The sequence below is a fragment of the Lichenostomus cassidix genome, chromosome 1Aa, assembly GCF_008360975.1.
Source record: "Lichenostomus cassidix isolate B80296 chromosome 1Aa, HeHo_3.0, whole genome shotgun sequence".
In the NCBI taxonomy this organism is placed as follows: Eukaryota; Metazoa; Chordata; class Aves; order Passeriformes; family Meliphagidae; genus Lichenostomus; species Lichenostomus cassidix.
The window spans coordinates 30,272,269-30,291,658 of record NC_139480.1 but is presented as its reverse complement, the minus strand read 5'-3'; the positions used below and the strand labels follow the sequence as shown (position 1 = coordinate 30,291,658).

The 19,390-nt window shown below is 38.4% G+C and overlaps 1 protein-coding gene across 1 annotated transcript in view; it reads left to right on the top strand.

Moving 5' to 3' along the window:
- LRIG3 (leucine rich repeats and immunoglobulin like domains 3) overlaps nt 1-18,842 on the top strand; it is a 40,097-nt gene extending 21,255 nt beyond the window's left edge. The window contains exons 5-19 of the mRNA XM_085043962.1: nt 103-246; nt 2,154-2,297; nt 2,613-2,756; nt 3,177-3,320; nt 4,618-4,698; nt 5,354-5,425; nt 5,791-5,862; nt 8,428-8,591; nt 11,544-11,864; nt 12,426-12,707; nt 13,158-13,610; nt 13,822-13,980; nt 15,096-15,239; nt 15,338-15,613; nt 18,101-18,842. Coding sequence (XP_084900088.1) covers nt 103-246; nt 2,154-2,297; nt 2,613-2,756; nt 3,177-3,320; nt 4,618-4,698; nt 5,354-5,425; nt 5,791-5,862; nt 8,428-8,591; nt 11,544-11,864; nt 12,426-12,707; nt 13,158-13,610; nt 13,822-13,980; nt 15,096-15,239; nt 15,338-15,613; nt 18,101-18,345 — 2,845 coding nt within the window. The 3' untranslated portion in view covers nt 18,346-18,842. The remainder of the gene's footprint in view (nt 1-102; nt 247-2,153; nt 2,298-2,612; nt 2,757-3,176; nt 3,321-4,617; nt 4,699-5,353; nt 5,426-5,790; nt 5,863-8,427; nt 8,592-11,543; nt 11,865-12,425; nt 12,708-13,157; nt 13,611-13,821; nt 13,981-15,095; nt 15,240-15,337; nt 15,614-18,100) is intronic.
- Nucleotides 18,843-19,390: the final 548 nt, after the last annotated feature.

Below are 19,390 nucleotides of genomic sequence, written 5' to 3'. Positions count from 1 at the left end.
TTATAAATGAGTGAGCACTACAAGAGCTTTGTGTTTCACTACTTGTTATTAAAAATCTATTAAATGACTGTAAATATAACCTTCTAGACATTGTTTCAACAGGTATATTAACAGTAACCGAATAACCTCTATGGAGCCTGGTACCTTTGACAATTTGTCTACCACACTTCAAGTATTGAAACTGAACAGGAACAAAATTTCAGCAATCCCTCAAAAGATGTTTAAACTGTCCCATCTGCAGCACCTGTAAGTGCAACCTACAATTGACTAATTGTTTTCAGGTTTTCCAAAGCACTGGCAGTGCTTGAACTTTAGCCTGTAATTTAACCAGAGGCAGAGTGAGACAGACACAGAAAACATATTACTACAACCCTTACTAACTGCAGCGTTGTACTGAACAAAACTAGTCTTATGTGTTGGTGAGATGTGAACAGTCTTTGTGTTTAAAATTGTGTTTGCCTATTAAAAGTTAAAAAAAAAAAGGCTGGAGAAGGGGTTGTAGCAATACTGCTGTAAAAAAGTACTGGGAAAATAGTAAGTGAAGTAAACTTATATAATTCACTGCAGTCATTTACTTACTGTGTACTTTCACAGTGAAATGAGGGAAATCAATTTGCCTTCAGATGGCATGACAATAAGCAATATGCTTGAATAAATAGACCTTCAGCTTTCCTGATGCAATGCTGTCTATGAATGTTTTACTGAATAAATAATAAGTTATTTAATATGAAAGAGACTGGAATTTTTTTTATTGGAAAACTTAGAAAGTTCAGAAAATGGGAAAGACAATGGGTTGCACTTTGTCAAATCCTGGGTAATTATTTTCCATGTCAGATGGTGAAGAGTTAAAAATGACAAAGTCTCTCAAGCTAACCTTGAAAGTGATAAGAAAATTGAAATATTAGGGTGATTGACACTTCTGGAAGCAGTGTCTATGTTTCTTCTGTATACAAAGGCAGGAAGGGTTTTACTCAGACCTCAGTAGAAGAGTGTGAGGACAATCCTGCAAAGCTTGAGATTTATTAATGATCTTGATAGACTTTCTGATCTTCACATTCACATAAAATTTTGGATGTTGATTATATTCTTGCCTAAAAGCATTCCCTTTGTTCTTAGTCAATATGCTCACCTAGTTATGTTGGGTAGTTATCTGCAGTGAAGGCCAAAAATTTGTGTTATTTTCTGAAAGTATTGAGAGAGGAGTGGGGAAGAACTTAAAGCCTGTTATTACTGAATGTTCTTCACTGTTTATTTCAACACAGGATGAGAAGTAGGGTTATCCCTCAGGTCTCGGTCAGCAGATTTGGTGTCAGACTGCCATAGAGGAAAGCTGAATTCTTACAGGGCTGAGACTCTGAAAAATAATGATAGTATAACTACGCAGAAAGGATTATTTAGACCTTTTCTTTGCATGGGGAAGTAAGTTTTGGAAGGAGAGGATTCTTCCTAGTTTGGTAGATGTGAGACTTCCTAGAAGGGGCAGATGGGCACTCATTGTATGAGGACCTTGTCTGATCTTGTCACTGCATCGTGCCCTCCAGCTAGTTATGCCCTGCAGCTCCCTCACAGGATGCACATTGGTCTCAGTTTCTGACCTGTGAAGGGTGGGTGTAGTGGCAGAAGGGCGAGTGCCAAGACTCCTTGAGAAAGAGGGAAGGCGCTATGTGTAGCTGGTTGTGGAAAAGGAGGGAGAAATATGTAATGAGTGCTTGGCTGCAGATAAAGGAAGAGATCACCCATGATATTCAATTTTGTCTAGTTCACAACTAAAATCTCAGCTTTTCTTGACTGATTATTGATTGCAATTACAAACCAACCTCAACAGCTCTACTGCTGGATAAACACCGGGAACTTGCTTTCCATTTTGAATTTGCGAACAGGATTAACCATGACCTTCTAAGTCTACAGGGATTCTTTGAGTCTGAAAATCAAGGAACTACCACATACTTGTCCTCAGTATCAGAAGAGCAGAAAAGTATTTGCATGGTTGAACATAATAATAATTACAGTAAAATGCTTGATATTTATTACTTCTTGCCTCTGTTTTATGTGCAAGAAAAGTATTTAAATAAAGTTGTTTCCAAAGAGGGAAGAAAGGTTGTTGTCATGCTGGTAAAATTTCTGTGCTGTAACTGTAAATTTTATTGATGCAGGGAGCTGAATCGCAACAAAATTAAAAAAATAGATGGGCTTACTTTCCAAGGACTTCCTGCTTTGAAGTCATTAAAACTGCAGAGAAATGGGGTTACGAGGCTCATGGATGGTGCTTTCTGGGGTTTGACCAACATGGAAGTCTTGTAAGTACCAAACTTTTGCTGATAGGTTCTGCTGATAATATATTACATAGATTTGCACAAAATTATTAGAATTGCTTGGTAAAATCTAAAGGCATTTTTGAATTAAATTGTTCTGCTGTGGTCTGAAATGCAGCAAGCAGTCAGTAGTGAATGTGTAGAGCAGCACATTTTAAATGCATGCATCCAATCCTAGATGTAAATAGAGGCTCCAGCTATCTAGTCAGTGTCATGAGCTTAGCTGTGGACCTGTGGCATAGCATGCATGCTGCAGAGTTTCTGAATCTTAGGTCTTTTTCTCTTTGTGTGTGTCTGTAGGCAGCTGGACCATAACAACTTAACAGAGGTAACCAAAGGCTGGCTTTATGGCTTGCTGATGCTGCAGCAACTCCATCTCAGCCAAAATGCCATCAGCAGGATCAGTCCTGATGCCTGGGAATTTTGCCAAAAACTCAGTGAGCTGTGAGTAGCTTTATTCTCTTGAAGTTTCAGAAGCCGGGTACATGCCAAAACAAGAGCTTCTTACCACTGATCTGTGAATATTTCATAGCAAAGTTTCCAAGGTGACAACAACTTTGCTGTGTAACATAGTTATCTCTTGTTGAAAGAAGTTGAAGTTACCAATGATTGCTTCATTTCACTGTAGTGGTTGTACTAAAGCTGTAACACTCATTTTGAAATGAAAGAAATTAATTCTGCAATAATTTGTGAATTGTTCGAAACAAATGCAAAATGCTGTGTGGTTAGAAATGGTGTAGTAGGTTTTATGATAATCATAAGGGGAAAAATTGTGCTCCCTCCTGAAAATTCATGTGGGTTGAACTGAGTTAAATACTGCAGCATGAACATTAAAATGCTTTTTTCTCCACCTTAAATTTGCAGAGATTTGACATTCAATCAATTAGCAAGGTTAGATGATTCAAGCTTCATTGGTTTAAGCATGCTGGTTGGACTGTACATTGGAAACAACAAAGTAAATTACATTGCTGATTGTGCCTTCAGGGGACTTTCCAGTCTACAGATTTTGTAAGTTGACAAACTCAATATGTAAGGTCAAAAACCTTAAAAAAATCCTGTGTTTATAGGTTATTTCTTTTTCTCATGAAATAAACAAGAACGTTTTGTTGACTTTCCCTGGTCAGTGTATGCTTTTCTTACAGTAAGACTTCTTTCCAGAATAGTTGGGAAAGGGGGTGTTCCTCTTTTGTGAAGGCTGTGCACAATGGAAGGTGGTGACTGTGATACAAATTTTCAGTGCCGTTATTGTGGGAAAGGCGTATCTGTGCTTGAAAGCAGCAAGCAGGGCACTGCTACCCACAGTTTTAAGGATCTGGATCATAGTTGTGTCTTAACTGAATCAGCATTTTTTTCTCATGCTAGAAATGAGAAGACAAAACTCATTGTCATGACTGAACAATAGCTTTAAGCATTTGAGCATGTTTTGAAATATCATTTCTTAAAGGAAGGGGAAGAATGAAGTAAACTAATCTAAATGTATTCCATTTCATTAAAACCTTCCCACTGCATACCACTGACCCATCTGTCAGCCAGATGAGCTAAATGATTGCCTTCCCTTCTAGGCTTTGAAAAGGGTGCTAACAGTTTATTTTCAGGGGTTTGCTCACATACTCACCCATAGGGCATCTAGGAAGGATGCAAATTAGAGGGGTGTACACTCTGTTTTTTAAGAATACAGAGAGTTTTAGATCATGAAGAGAGAAAGAGAATTGCAAGGTGTTCAGGAATTTAAGTGTAAGGCTTTTTCTCCTAGATTTTTCTTTCTCCTCCAGCCTACCTTCTTGATTCTTTGCTGACACATTCTGTACGCAAATCTCTAATCTCTTTATGCTTCACAGATAATTAAGCAAGTGTTGTGGATGTTTTGGGATGTTAAAATTATTCTCTGGGTGTTAGTATTATGGACTTAAAAAGATGTGTGTGTTTTGTTTCAAGGGAACAACAGTTGATCCTTTCCCTTCCTTTGTTGCACCTCCTCTTAACATAGTCCTGTATCTGAATACCCTGGGAGGAGTATGTGGGTTTGTTTGCCCAGAATTCTAAAAATGGTTGAGTTTTTGATCTTTTTAATAATCAGTGGTAAATGTACTAATAGGGTTTAAAGTCTCTCAGTAAAGTAAAAATTGAAATTATATAGTTAATCAGGAAAAGCTTCTCTTAAAAAACCCACAAAAACCAACTAAATAAAAAAAACAACCTAACAGCTATTTTAGATTTTTTTTTTAATAGTAGGTGCTGTTGAAGCAGTATGTACCTTTTTTTTTAATAGCTTTTCTGTCTTGATTTCCCCTCTCCTATTAAACAGGGATCTGAAAAACAACGAAATATCATGGACTATTGAAGATATGAATGGTGCTTTCTCTGGCCTAGATAAACTTAGGAAGCTGTGAGTATTGCTACAATATTTGTATTTCATTATTCCTTAAAAAAAATTAGCTCATTATGTGTCTTTCAAGGGACAAACTCAACACTTAAGGATACTAAATTTTCTATATCAGAGATAATTTTTTTTCTCCCTTACCACTTTGTTCTCTAACATGTTCCTTTTCAATAAAAGAAATTGCAGATTTTTCAAGTCAAAATAATCTGAACTGTTGTAAGTATTAATAATATTTATGGACATATTTATCAAAGAATGAGGTTTCCCCATACTAAGAAATAATAAGTGTATCATATGACAAAGGCATAGTGACAGGGATAGTCTTCAATAAGGTAAAGCAGCATCCAGTGGAAGTGACTCCATTGCACTGAAATTTTCAAATGCAGATTTATGAAGTTAAAAGATGCTTATAGTTATACATTTAGAATAATCCATGTCACTTAACTGTACACCTTAAATGTCTTCTAAAATCATTGTAAAATCTAGATATTTATTCAAGGGAAATAAATGAGGGTCTTTTAGATGTGGGACATTTTGCTGCATTGGAGATGGGTGAGTGGTAAATACGAGTCACAGTTCAATGCCAAAAATGCAATTATTCAACTCAAAAATACTCCCATTTAATTGCGTCTCTTTTGCATCATGTACATTAATTTTTCAGGATACTTCAAGGAAACAGGATTAGATCAATTACAAAGAAAGCATTTTCTGGTTTGGATGCACTTGAACACTTGTAAGTAGCAGATACTCACATTTAACTCTAAATTAGAAAAAAAAAATAGTTTTGGTACTAACTGAAATTAAAGTAGGACTAACAAGCTTTACTTATGACTTGGGATGAAATACACTTACCATGGTTGCTACTATGATCTTCAGAAGGTTTTTCAGTTTTGGAGTTACGCTGAGTATGAATTTTGGAATTAATGCTGACATTAATGCATACATATTAAGCATGCCATGAAACTCCTTAACTTTAGCTTTTGAGCTTGAGCATCCTTTGTGTATCACTAAAATAGCAAACTATTGCTTGAGTCTTAAGTACATTCAATTTGATGACGTATTATCTTCTTCTAATCTTATTTTTCTTTTTTTTCCTAGAGATCTAAGTAACAATGCAATTATGTCAGTTCAAGGAAATGCATTTTCACAAATGAAGAAACTCAAAGAATTGTAAGTTTCTGTCAAAAGACATAATCTCTATTAAATATATATACCCTGATAAATGTGTAAATAAAATCCTTGTGAGATGTTGCCTGATGCAGTGATAAAGTCCTGCTGTAATCTCTCTGAAAAAATATAAAAAGGTTATGCCAGTGTTTTGGGATTTTTTATTTTTTATATGATGGGTGTATTTAAGTGAGAGAGTGTAGGATAGGAGGCATTCATCTTCTGCTACATTTGTTGTCTGTAAAGTCCTTATTTTAAATTGGGTGAACTCTAACAGGTTTTAGATAAGAGAGACTTTGATGTAATGTTCTTTAAGATCAGCAGTTCTATCACCGAGCTAAACCTTGCTGGACCACTGAAATGCAGTGCTGTAATTCTTTTGTAAAGACCTGGTTGTCAGTGCTTGTAATTGGGTCCTTCTCTCCTGTAGCAGCAGAGAGACAGATCTTCAGAGAAGTCGTGAAGCGGTCACTGCGAAAAATGTATTCTAGTGAGGATGTTTTTTTGTCCTCACCTTTTTTTTTCTGTTGATCAGTGCGAAACAACACTATCTTACAAGTTGGGTGCAAAGGGTTATACTGAAGGGGGTGACATCAAACTGGCAACATGTCACTAGTGGGGCTCAGCAGGGCTCCATCCTCAGCCCTGTGCTCTTCAATGTCTTCGTAAATGACGTGGATGCCGGGCTGGAGGGGATACTGTGCAAGTTCACAGATGGCAAATAACTGAGAGGAACTGTTGACTCTGAGTCTACAGCCTCGAGGGAGGCCCTGCCGAGGGACCCTCAGCAAATGAGAGGACTGGGCACTCACTGTATGAAGTTCAACAAGAGAAAGTGCCAGGTTCTGCACCTGGGACAGGGCAACCCTGGATGTGTGGGCAGACTGGGGAATGAGATGCTGGAGAGCAGTGCCATGGAAAGGGACTTGGGGTCTGGGTTGAGGAGAAGTTGCGTATAAGTCAGCAGTCCCTGGCAGACAGGAGAGCTAACCATGTCCTGGGGGGCATCAGGCACAGATCGCCAGCCATCCAACGCAGTGCATCCAAACCTGCTCTGTTCCACACCACTGTGGCCTCACCTGAGTATTTTGTGTGGTTTTGGGAGCCGCAATATAAGAAAGATATTAAACTGTTAGAGTGTGTAGCTAGCACAGGTTTGTCTCGTGAGAGCATTCCGCTGTGTTTTGTAAACAAAGATAAAGTTTGAATGTTTTTTAAAACAGTGTCTCGAGATTTAGACAGTTCAGGCCTGGCCAGTCAGGCCTAGGGGGAGGTTTCTAGCTGACCAATCTGGGCGACCTCTAAAAAGTCGATATATATATTGAAATCAAAATAAAAAACTCTCTTTCTTGCCACACTGAGACCTGGGGTCTTTTTCTCTGCTAGCGGCTCAACAGCGACAAGAGTGTCCAAAGGAGGGCAGCAAAGGTGGTGAAAGGCCTTGAGGGGAAGTCATGTGAAGAGCAGCTGAGGTCACTTGGTCTGTTCAGCCTGGAGGAGACTGAGGGGAGACCTCACTGGGGTCTGCAGCTTCATCCTGAGGGGAAGAGGAGGGGCAGACACTGATCTCTTCACTGTGGTGACCAGTGACAGGACAGGGGGAATGGTCTGGAGTTCTATCAAGGGAGGTTTAGGTTGAATACTAGAAAAAAGTTCTTCAGCCAGAGATGGTTGGGCACTGGAACAGGTTTCCCTGGGAAGTGATCACAGCACAAAGCTTGACATTGCTTAAGCATTTGGACAATGCTTTTGGGGCACATGGTGTGATTCTTGGGGATGGTTCTATTCAAGGCCAGGAGTTGGACTTGTCCAAGTGGACACACACTTGTCCTGTGTGTCCCTTCCAACACAGCATATTCTTTGATTCTGTGGTTCTGTGTGAATTATTTTTCCTTTTCTTTCAAGAACAAGTGAGATTTGAAAAGAGGTATTTTGTTACTGACTGGGTTTTTAGTATGCTTTTTAAGGGTGATTTTGAGTTTCCAGCCAAAATTGGGAACTTCTCCTGCTTAAAATTCTGATTCTAGGTGTTTACCAGAATATTACTTTGCTTTCTTATTTTTTCCCTCTGTGAATGTAGTTATTCCCATAGGTTAGGTGAGCAAACAACTAGTTTTGCACTTGTTATTTCAACACATTACTATTCTTTTTCTCCTCACTCACCTTTTGAATATCTTCACCAAGATAAATTCTGGCTGAAAGGAAAATTAGAGAATGTATTTGTCTCAGATGTTGACTTCCAGAGTGCTTGCCTTCTGGACTGTTCTCCTGCATGCCCGTTCTGTGTGTTTGTCTGTGGACTGTAGTTTTTTATCCAAAGACACTACAAACATACTGTTTGCCTGAACTCATACTTGTAGCTGAATTTGGGAGTTCAGGATAACGTGTGCTTTGCATGTAGGAGTTATGACAATAGTGTCACTGATTTGAGTTGAACAATGCTGCTCCTTTTCTCTTGCAGTATGTGTGTTGAACCTGAAAAAGTAGTTTTGTTACAAATGTACACTCATACAGATCTGTACTACAAACAGAAAAAAACAAGCTTTGATTTTAATTGCTTTTTCTTAGGCACTTCAACACATCAAGTCTCTTGTGTGACTGCCAGTTAAAATGGCTACCACAGTGGATGTCAGAGAACAACTTCCAGAGCTTTGTAAATGCCAGTTGTGCCCATCCTCAGCTGCTAAAAGGGAGAAGTATTTTTGCTGTCAGCCTGGATGGGTTTGTCTGTGGTAAGTGTAGCCTCTATTTCTCATTCCATAAAGTAAATTCTACTTTATGTTTGGGGGTTTTTTTGTGGTTCCTTGATATATTGTGATTTCATTAACAAAATGGAGAGGATTTGATACTTATTTACTTCTGTTCCCAAACCGTGATGTAGATGCTCAGAGCTTGTGGCTTTGTACAAGACAGGGAGTGATGGCATTCTGAGTTTTATTTCAAGTACAGCTTGCTTATATAAGCATAGCATAGTGTGCAAGGGAAAGCTCAGTAGTTTGTGAGGGTAACTCTATGTGCCTTTAGACTTAAAAGGTAGATATTGTTTAGATTTGTATCATTTTTAAGTGAGGTGTATTTTGGCAAAATTAAGATGCAGTCTTTGGGTTAGATTATTTTTCAATTTTTTTCATACTCCATTAATCTTGACGTTATTCCAGAGCTGATAAAATTTGAAGGCAAAAAAGCCATACTGGCCTCAGCTCTGAGGTTTTTTATGTGTACTTCTTGTCTGCTTTAAAAATTATTTGGACTATGTAAATTATTGCCTTAATATAAACTGTGTTTAAAAAAATATCTGACTACCGCAGTTACAGCAGTGGTTTTTTTTTGGTTTTTTTTAACTCAGTTTTCCAGATAGTAAATGCTAGTAAAATATTTTTACTTTAGGACCTGAGAATTTGAGGTGATAGCATCTGCCTTGCAAATGAAATTTTTCTATATGTGTTTAGTAGCATTCATTATCACCTATGTTATGTTCTCTATTTAAAGAGTCAAGCATTTGTGTTTGATCATTCAGTTGTGTGTTTGAGTACTCTGATATGTAAAGTGGGAATTTAAAACATATCAGGAAACTTAAAAACTAACTGCATTTCATGTATTTTTGCTGAGTATATTTAATTTTTACTAAAGAAAATTCAAACTTCATATTCTTTGGAGACAAAACGGTAACTGTCTTCTCAATAACTTGCCTCTCATGGCAAATATAACTGTGTAATTTTTACTGTTGCTACTCATACCCTTTTCAGTCAGAAAGCAGGTCCAGAATATAAAATAGTGTACCAAAATGTTGGTTTTGCCCTTCTATTAGCAGTCAAATACTTAATAAATTAAATAATGTGCAGATTCTAGCTACTGCTAGAAAGGAGAGGTTGACATAATGCAGGAAATTACCGATTAGTCAGTGGCTAGAGAAGTACATATGAAGTAGATGTCCTAATTTATGAGAAATGCATTCTGTCAAAAAAATTAAACTGGACATTTAAATATATATTTTTCATTTGTTAAACCAGGGGGAATTGTGATCTTTCTTTTAGCTGCTGAATGCTATTTTTAATGAATTAATTTCAAACCATTTAAGATGTATTAGCAAAAAGAAATTTACTGAGTCAGTTATTGCATTTAATACTTAACATAACTGTCATGCAGAAATAACTAAGATCTCCTAATACAATCATTGAGTGCTTCACTTAAATCTTTAAAGTGTGTTATCACTAGATGGTTGGGTGTACACAGCTTGCTTTACCAGTTCACAATGGCTGCTCTTGCTTGTATTTAAGTGAATTGTGTTGACTCTGGTCTGAAATTTAAAGTTGTGTATGCATATATATGAATGTCTTTGTGATATATTTATTCAAATATGCTCTCGAATTATTCTGTTCTGACAAAACATAATGCGAGTCTTATCCTAGTGTGTTCTTCTGTATTCTGTACTATGTGCTTATTTGAGTGACCTTTTTATCACCCCTTTCTGTCACATAATTAAGATTGAAGTATGTTCTCCCGTCCTTTCACAAGGCTAATTTAAGTACTTAGGGTGTTTTACTTAGTTGTCCCTGTGCAAAGTCAGTGAAGGTATTAACTCAGATTACAAACAGTATATTTTGTCTTGGAGGACTTAAGACTTGAGTATGAAGCATGAAGAGCAAATGGCCTTGAGGTTCTTAAAGCCCATGCTTAGAGAGTCCCTGGTCCATGTTGCCCTGTCACTGGAGCACAGCTTCAGACCTGCAGGTGCTTTGCAGAGAATTCAAGGTTAGGCTATCTGCACATCTCATTTTCTTTTTTAACATACAGCATGGAGGTTCTTCAAGGAAATTACATTTTAACCCCAGTTGTTCCCAAACAGCTGAGATGTAAGGAGACAAAGGGGCTAGGAAAAACAGCAGGGTCTGCAGGGATGAGTATTAGGGGCACAGGCTTTCCCTGCAGTTCCTATGAAGTTTGTCAGGAGATTAGAGAAGTCTTGAAAGTTGGAAATATGCTAAGTATTTTGCTAAGTATTTTGGAAGACCATGCACTGACTTGCTCACTACTTTTGTACATGCAGTGTACACACAGTTGAATAAACAATTCAGAATTCTGTGAACTCACAATATGGCACTTTGAAGATAACTTCCATATAGGAAAGGGATCTCCAGAAATTCTTGAATTCTTGTGTTCTGCCCTGCTTAAGGGATGTTCCATCCCCTTTGGACCAAACAGATGCAGATCACTGGAACACTAACTTTTGTTAATTATTGTTTTTGTGGGTTTGGGTAAAACCCTCAATTATAACTTGCAGTTGCTGATAGCAGAAGAACTATGCTTTCAATAAAGAAAAGCTCAGAGTAGCCTGAGGTGTTGTAAAGATGAAAAGTAGGCTTCATGATTGATGTTAAGAATAGTCGTTATCGATGTCAGGGGGTAGTTCTTCCATCTTTAGTGCTCCTGTTGAGGAAACTATGTACACAGTCTGCTTTTAACTGTGCTTTCTCTTCAATAAGAGATGACTTGGCACAATAAACTCATAAATACAGCATCTTTAAATGCCCTTAGGCTGACAAAATTTAAAACAAAAGCATTGTGTATCCATTTAATAAATATTTACCTGACTCTTCTCTTAAACCTATAAAACAAGGCTTACAGACTCTCCAGAAAGAGTCCTCAAGCTTCACATATCTATTTTTTTCTCTTCCTCTGTGCAGATGATTTTCCTAAACCACAGATCACTGTCCAGCCAGAAACACAGTCAGCAATCAAAGGCTCCAATTTGAGTTTTGTGTGTTCAGCAGCCAGCAGCAGTGATTCCCCAATGACTTTTGCGTGGAAGAAAGACAATGAATTACTGCAAGATGCTGAAATGGAGAATTACGCCCACCTGCGGGCGCAGGGTGGTGAAGTGATGGAGTACACCACCATCCTTCGACTGCGCAATGTCGAGTTCAGCAATGAAGGGAAATACCAGTGTGTTATTTCAAATCATTTTGGTTCATCCTACTCTGTCAAAGCCAAACTTACAGTAAACAGTAAGTATGTTATTTTTTGCTTAAAAGTAGATTTAAAGTAGACTTGAAAGTGGGCTTAAAAGTAGAATGGTTTTAATGAAGATAGGTAATCATAGTTTCTCCATTCTTGTCGTCTGCATCTTTTAGAAGATTCCTTAATATGAGATTATTTCTTAAAAATACATATACTTGCAAGGCCACCATTCATTCTTACCTCTAGTCCCAGTGTGCTGAAGCATAGTATAGGAAAAAACAAATAACATACTCAATTCATAGTAAATCTGGCAAAATCAGTGTTACAAGACAGAAAAACATGAACTTTTCCTCACAGGAGGTAAGTGTATGCTCTGTTTCAAGATGCTGTGGAAAGGTCAAGTAGAAGGCTGTTAGCAAAAAGGAGATTTTGTTCTAGGTGGTCTCACATGCTTCACAGTTCCCTCCCTTTCTGCTGGCTAATGGTAAATTTAGGTTGTATGTTTCTCCAGTGTTTTTAGGCCCGTGAAGGGTGTTTAAGAAAGTGCTGTACAAAAGAGGAAAAGTATGTTTCATGTATTCATTTTAGTATCACTAACTTTTCTTTAGTGCTGCCTTCATTTACAAAAATCCCCATGGACTTAACCATTCGAGCCGGAGCAATGGCACGTTTGGAATGTGCTGCAGTTGGACATCCTATCCCACAGATTGCTTGGCAGAAAGATGGTGGAACAGACTTTCCTGCAGCGCGCAAGAGGCGCATGCATGTCATGCCTGAAGATGATGTATTCTTTATTGTTGATGTAAAGATTGAGGACACAGGTGTTTACAGCTGTACAGCTCAAAACACTGCTGGAAGCATTTCAGCTAATGCAACATTAACAGTACTAGGTAAGATATAGGCAAACCTTAACAGCACAATCACTATTATGATGCAAAATAATAAACATTAGTTGTGTTTCTCAGTGTATACACATCTGATATGCATGGGGTGGAGGCGAGAAGGGGGCTTCTATTTTCGTTTAGAGACAATAGATTTGTTTAACTTCTGATTTCTTGACATTTTGTTAACCATTTTTTTGGTAGTTCTCTGTAATCTTAAGCGTGTATGATTTTGCCTTTTTACCTTGTAAGGTAATCAAGCATCTAAATCTGATCAATTGATAAGTAAATTGTATGCTTTAAGTGGAAATCCTTGAGTTTCTTCTGAGAATGAGAGTAAGTTTCATTAGGCCTTACTGATGCACTTGATTTAGCTTTTCCTCTTGAGCTGTGAAGGAAAGGGACACTTCTTATATTCTAAATGATCTCGCAAGAATAAGTCTTGTGCTTTCTTTTCAGAAACACCATCATTTCTGCGGCCTTTGCTGGATCGAACTGTAACAAAAGGTGAAACTGCAGTCTTGCAGTGCATTGCTGGCGGTAGCCCTCCACCCCGACTGAACTGGACTAAGGATGACAGCCCTCTTGTGGTAACAGAAAGACATTTCTTTGCTGCTGGCAATCAGTTACTAATTATTGTGGATACAGATGTAGAAGATGCCGGGAAATACACTTGTGAAATGTCTAATACGCTTGGAACAGAACGAGGCAACATCCGTCTTAATGTAATTCCTACTCCCACCTGTGACTCTCCTCAAAACATTGCCCCATCACTTGATGATGATGGATGGGCCACAGTTGGCATTGTGATCATAGCTGTGGTTTGCTGTGTGGTGGGCACTTCCTTGGTGTGGGTGGTCATCATCTACCACACCAGAAGGAGAAATGAAGATTGCAGCATCACAAATACAGGTGTGTAAATTGAAGGTTTGCCTTGGAAAGGAAAAAAAAAAGTTTGTGTTTGCTTTGCAGTGACTTTATTGTAGGAACATTTGTGTTCTTTGACTCAGAGGCAGAAAGCTGAATTATTTGTTACCTTCAGTGCTTCACTGACAATTTTAAAAATGTTTCTACAATCTGAAGTATACTGATGACTTCTGTGTGTTTTTTTGCTTCCCCACAGATGAAACAAATTTGCCTGCTGACATTCCAAGTTACCTGTCATCCCAGGGGACACTGGCTGAAAGGCAGGATGGATATGGCTCATCTGAAAATGGCAGTCATCATCAGTTCCTCTCATCTTCTGTGGGAGGGTATTGCTTGCAGCAGAGGGACAGTAATGGTAAGTAGAAAATGCTAAGCAGATTTTCTATGTGTCTTGAGGAGCTAGATTGGCTCTATTGATCCAGTTTGGCTATTGTCTTTATAACTAATGGAAATAACATTTAAGAAGCATCTTTACTGAAGTTTAATAGAGGATGTGAAATTTATTGCTTGGGATTTTTTCAACAAGATAATAACTGGAACTTGGTTCTGTTCATCCAAATGGCATTACAGTGTTTCTTAAATCAGGAAGTTTTTCTCTAGTCTCAAGGGTAAATTTAAACTGATGATGAAATTTGCAAAACAAGAGTGTCAAAAAGAAATTACCGCAGCATGTCTTCCTGTCCTATAGCTTGAAAAGAGTGTTTTTAATGGAATGTAGGCATGTGTGGTACAGTGTAACTTTAGTATAGCTATTTAAACTTGCCAGATAAAAAAATCATTAGGGTCAGAGTCAATAAAGGATTTAAGGTGACTGTTAGTTAAAAGTTGCAATACTTAGTAATTATATGTCTGACCCTTTAGAATCCAGTACCTGCCTGCACAAGGAAGGAAAAGGCACCTTGCTGGAAAATGGTTTGTGGTTGAGATACAATCAGGAGTTGGGACAGATGGGAATGGAGTGATGGTGAGATAGTTTTGTAGTGGTAGAGTAGTGAGAGTAACAGTCTCCTTGTGGATCAAGAACCACAGACTATGTCCACAGCTTTCAGAAACCATTGAACTGAAAATCTCTATAGCTGTTCAGACAGCCAATTACTCCCTCAGATTCTCTCAACCGGGATTTTCACATTGACCCTCTGTGCTTCAAAAGGTGACTGTCAGACAAATTATGAAACTCTCTTCCAGTGCTTTAGAAGAAGGAAATTGCTGGTTCTGATCCCTGGGATTGGTTTTGTTTTATTATTCAGGGATTGGATCATGAAGCAAATTGTGACGCATTCTCTGTGAGCTAATTAATTGAACAGTTGCTTCAATTAGGATTCTTATCCAAAGGTTAGGTCCAGCCTAAGCAAACTACACTACACTAGGAAATGTAGTTGAACACGTGGGGTTCTTAAAACTTACTCAAGAAAATTCCAGCTGAAGATTCAGAAAAGACCATGTGCTGATACCATGCTCTTTATTTTTGAGGCGTTTGCCATCTAGATAACAGCAGTGAAACAGACTTGGAGGGTGTTGCAGATCCATTCCTGTGCCACTATCTGGGGACTTCTGGGACTTTGTATTTAAAAGGAAACTCTTACAGTTCTGACGCGTTTGAAGTATACAGTACAAGTAAGTTGGTTGGCAGAAGTTTTAGTCCTAATTCAATCTTTGAATGAATTGTCATATTGTGATGAATGTATATAAAATCAATTTTTCATTTTCTTTAGATTGCATTCCTGACCAAAGAACAGCAGGGTTGGGCCCTTATGAGTCTGGATATTTAAAGAAAAAGGAATGCTATCAATATTCACCTCCCCAGGAAGATCCCTTTGACCAGTGTGTTGGCATTATTGGGGCACATGCTAGTAGTAGCAGAGTGATGAACTCTATTTATACTCAAAATGAAGGAACTGGACTGAAAAGCAAAAGTCTCAACTCAGACACATTTGATTTAAACAGAAGTTTGGAACCCTCATCTATTATGAGTAACAGCACTTTCATGGGTATGTTCTAGCTATTGTTTTTTATACAAGCTACTGTTGTCTTTGCTGTCTTGTTTCCTACATAGAACACTAAGCAAAACTGCAGCTTTTTCTTTCCCAGATGTTTCAATTTGAGGACCAGAAAAGTGACTATAGTAAAACTGTGTAATGAGAATATTTAGATTGCCAGATCTTAATAGCTCACACATAAAAATCTCATCAGTGATGTGATTCTTATCTTCTGTCTTAATATAGCTGGCAGATTTCTGTATATGTTAGGATACTTAACTTAAATATACCTTAACAAACTTCAGGCATACCAGAAGTTCTGCCTGACAGACAAAAACTATGCAAGGAGGGCTCAGGGCAGGTGGGGAGACTTGAACTTGTATGTGTACATATTGTATAACACAGTCAGCCAAAACTATTTACCCTACAAAATAAGGCACTGTGTAAAAATGCCCTTTCTCTCCCTTCTTTGTCCTTTTCTCATGGCGTGCATGACAAAAGAGTTCCCAAAGCTTAGTTTAGAGTTTACAGTTTCAGTCCAGATTGCAGGGAGAGGTGGAGGAAGGAGAAAAGCATTGCTTTACCCTTGAAGCTCATTAAATTTTGGATGTTGGTTTGGTTGCTTGGTTTAAAATGTATATAAAACCACATACTGTTTTCATCCTTGTGATATCGTAGCGCCAAGCAGATCCCTGGTACCATGGCTTGTCTCCCAGCTGGTGTGTCAGCATTGGCTGATCAAGGTCTGGGTCTGCTGGCTCTGAAGGGGACCTGGGGGAATGTGCATCACTGGGCTCTTTGTTCTCAGGGGGTGGGGAGGGAGCACAAGCTCTGAAGTTTTCCCCCTTCAAAAGCCAGATGTTTGAACTGTAAAATGTTGCAGATGCCAGGACATCTGGCAGAGACCCTGGGACTGCACACGTCCGACCTCCTGGCTGCCTGCCACTATTGCAGTGTGGGACTGTGCAGATAGGGCTTTAGCATGCCTGCTACAGAAAGGAGTTCAACTGTATGTTGGTATATCCAGGAGTTAATGTCACCTCAAGGGCACAGGTCCTCTTTCTGCGCTAAAAAGCTTTGCAGTGCAGCTTCATCATTTCCCTGAGTGTATCACCCCACTTAAGTTGCATTGTCATTGCCTTGGATGCTTCATAATAATCATTAGCACTCTTCCCTCAAAGAGCCTATGTCTACATCTTGGGGGTGGTAGCTGTGGAAGAAGTTGTGGTAGATTTCTTGTCTTTAGTTGTAGATTTTCTTCTTCAACACTGTCTTCAAATTCAAGCCTCCATTTGCCTTTGAAATCACAATGAGGAAGACTGCTGGCATTAATATCACTGTTGATGCGCGAGCCAGAAAGTTAATTGCTTGGATTTTTGTTATTAAGACTGAGTTCATTTTTAACTTTGGTGCTGTGAGGAACGTAATTTCATATTGCATTAGATCAAAATTGCTCTACAAATCACTGATGCAAATAAGGATTTTGTCCGATTCCTTTTCCAGTAACTTCTCAGATCATGGTTTTACTAGAAACTCTTGCTTCCAGAAACTAAGCAAAAGCAGAAGTGTGGCATTTGGGGTTCAAAATTTATTACAGATTGTAGTGTTCAGTTATTAATAAAAGCTTGAGTTCTTCAAAGTCAGCCTGTGGCACATTGTCCTCTGAAAATAAGTCCTTACAGACACTGTGACTTGCAACGGCTGTATCTTTGTTCAGTGAAAAAAGAGAAGGCCCTTCTTGTAGAGGTGTTGATACTAACGCCTTCCCAGTGGTGAAAAGTGACGTACACTGCCTGTTTTCTGACTGGCAAATCCAGATAATTATTAAAAAAATTGCACTGAAATGCAAATTCTCTTTGGGGTGCTACTGTTCTCTTTGCCCACAACTGGCTGGATGATCAGTGGTGAACAGAGCATGTGGCTAGCTGGACCTTTGTTATTAATGGGAGATGCTAGCCCGAAAAAGATTGCTGTAGCATTTAGATTGCACTGGTGGGACACATTGTATAACCTGATACAGGTTGGGGAGTTACATTTTTTTTTTAAATTTCTGTTTTATTTTTTCTGAACTGCATGGCAGATTGCATGTACCAGTCATTTAATGAAGAACAGAACAGGGAGACTGTTGTGACTTTTGCATTAGAAAGTGGCTTGTGATGCGTTTGCAGTTTGATCTGTGTTCCCACCTCCCCCCTCACCACTCTTCCCAAAGAAAAATGAGTATGGAAGTAGTCATGAAAACAAAAGAAATAAACTTGTGGGTGGCTATACAACTACTTGGAAATGTTTTTAATGTCTCTGGGGGCAGAATCTTGCCTTATGATCACACGAATGTTTTCTTTTAAAGGTTAAAAGAACAGTTAAGTAAAATCTCGCTTTGTTGAGCTCTTTCTTCTGTCAATCCTTGACTTGCATTCCAATGTCACTTACAGACCCTAGAGTGAGACACAAAGCTTTTAGCATCAGTATTTCTGAGCTTGCTCTTTTACTGTCTTTCAGGAACATTTGGAAAACCTTTATGGAGGCCTCAGCTGGACTCTCTTTCAAGCTGTAGACAGCCAGCAAATTACCAACCAAAAACTTCCCGTAATAGTTATCATGTCTCTCTGGACTTTGATGCAGAGGCAGAGGAAGAGGGAAAGGAAAGGACAGTTTCTAGAGGAGAAAATAGCTTTCATACTTGCAAACAGTCCTTTGAAAACTTTAGGACTTCTACTTTCCAATCATGTGATTTGGACACATAGCTCCTTTTGGACTTACCGTTGATTTCTGGAACCAAAGAAATACTTCGACATACTACTACCTCAGTATGGAACTTTATTTAAAAAGGGAATAAGGAGAGGAAGGGAAGAAAGAAACCACATGATGCTATGAAATCAGAAGAAAAGAAAGTATTTTTATTCCAATAAAGCATAATTTCAAAAATGCTCTTCATTTGTTATACAGGGAAAACATTCCTTATAAAAATACTATATTTGTAATTATTTTATAGCTTTGTTTTATGCAAATAATATCTTTTGTAAATTAATGGTGTAAATAATACAGCATATGTATTTCTATGTCAGACTTCATTTTATTGAAATGAGTAGTAAGCATTATAATTTTGTACTGTTACTTGTACCTTTTTACAAATGGAAACTCCATGCTGTTTGCAGGTATCATGCATCTTATTTGCACATTACTTTAATAAAATATGCTGCCGTGTGGTCTCTGACCCACATTAGTGTATGAAGAACGAAAAGTGTGAATTATATTTGTAGACAGTGTTGCACATGTAGGTGCTTTCTAATGCATGTTTGCACCTTTGACTTGAACTTGTACCTTTAGATCTACTGTGTAAAATATGTTCATCTTCAAAGACTGGGTGTGGTCCTGCCACGGCTACTGGTAAGGTTGGTTGAAACTATTTGAACCAAAACAAGGCTGTAAATCTTCCAGTTTGTGAAATTCCCTCATCAGGTGTGTGCACACGCACTCTCAGTTTTCATGCCCATGAGGCTGTAGTGCCAGTGGTTTGCCTGTGCCTTTGTTAGTGAGCCTGCACGTGGTGGAGAGACATACACAGTGGATGCACAAATTCATATCAAGCTATTCATCAAAAGAAGAAAACCGGCACTGGATATCTGCCTGGTAACTTCACGCTTCTCTGAGTGACTTAGTGTCGAGTGTTTGCCAAATATGTGCTGCATGCCTGAGTCTTTTCTTTCCCATACCCTTTCTCCCTCTTCTTTGCTTCTGCAACCACTCCCTGCTTAACATGAGGAGGTAATCCAAGAACAAGATAATGTT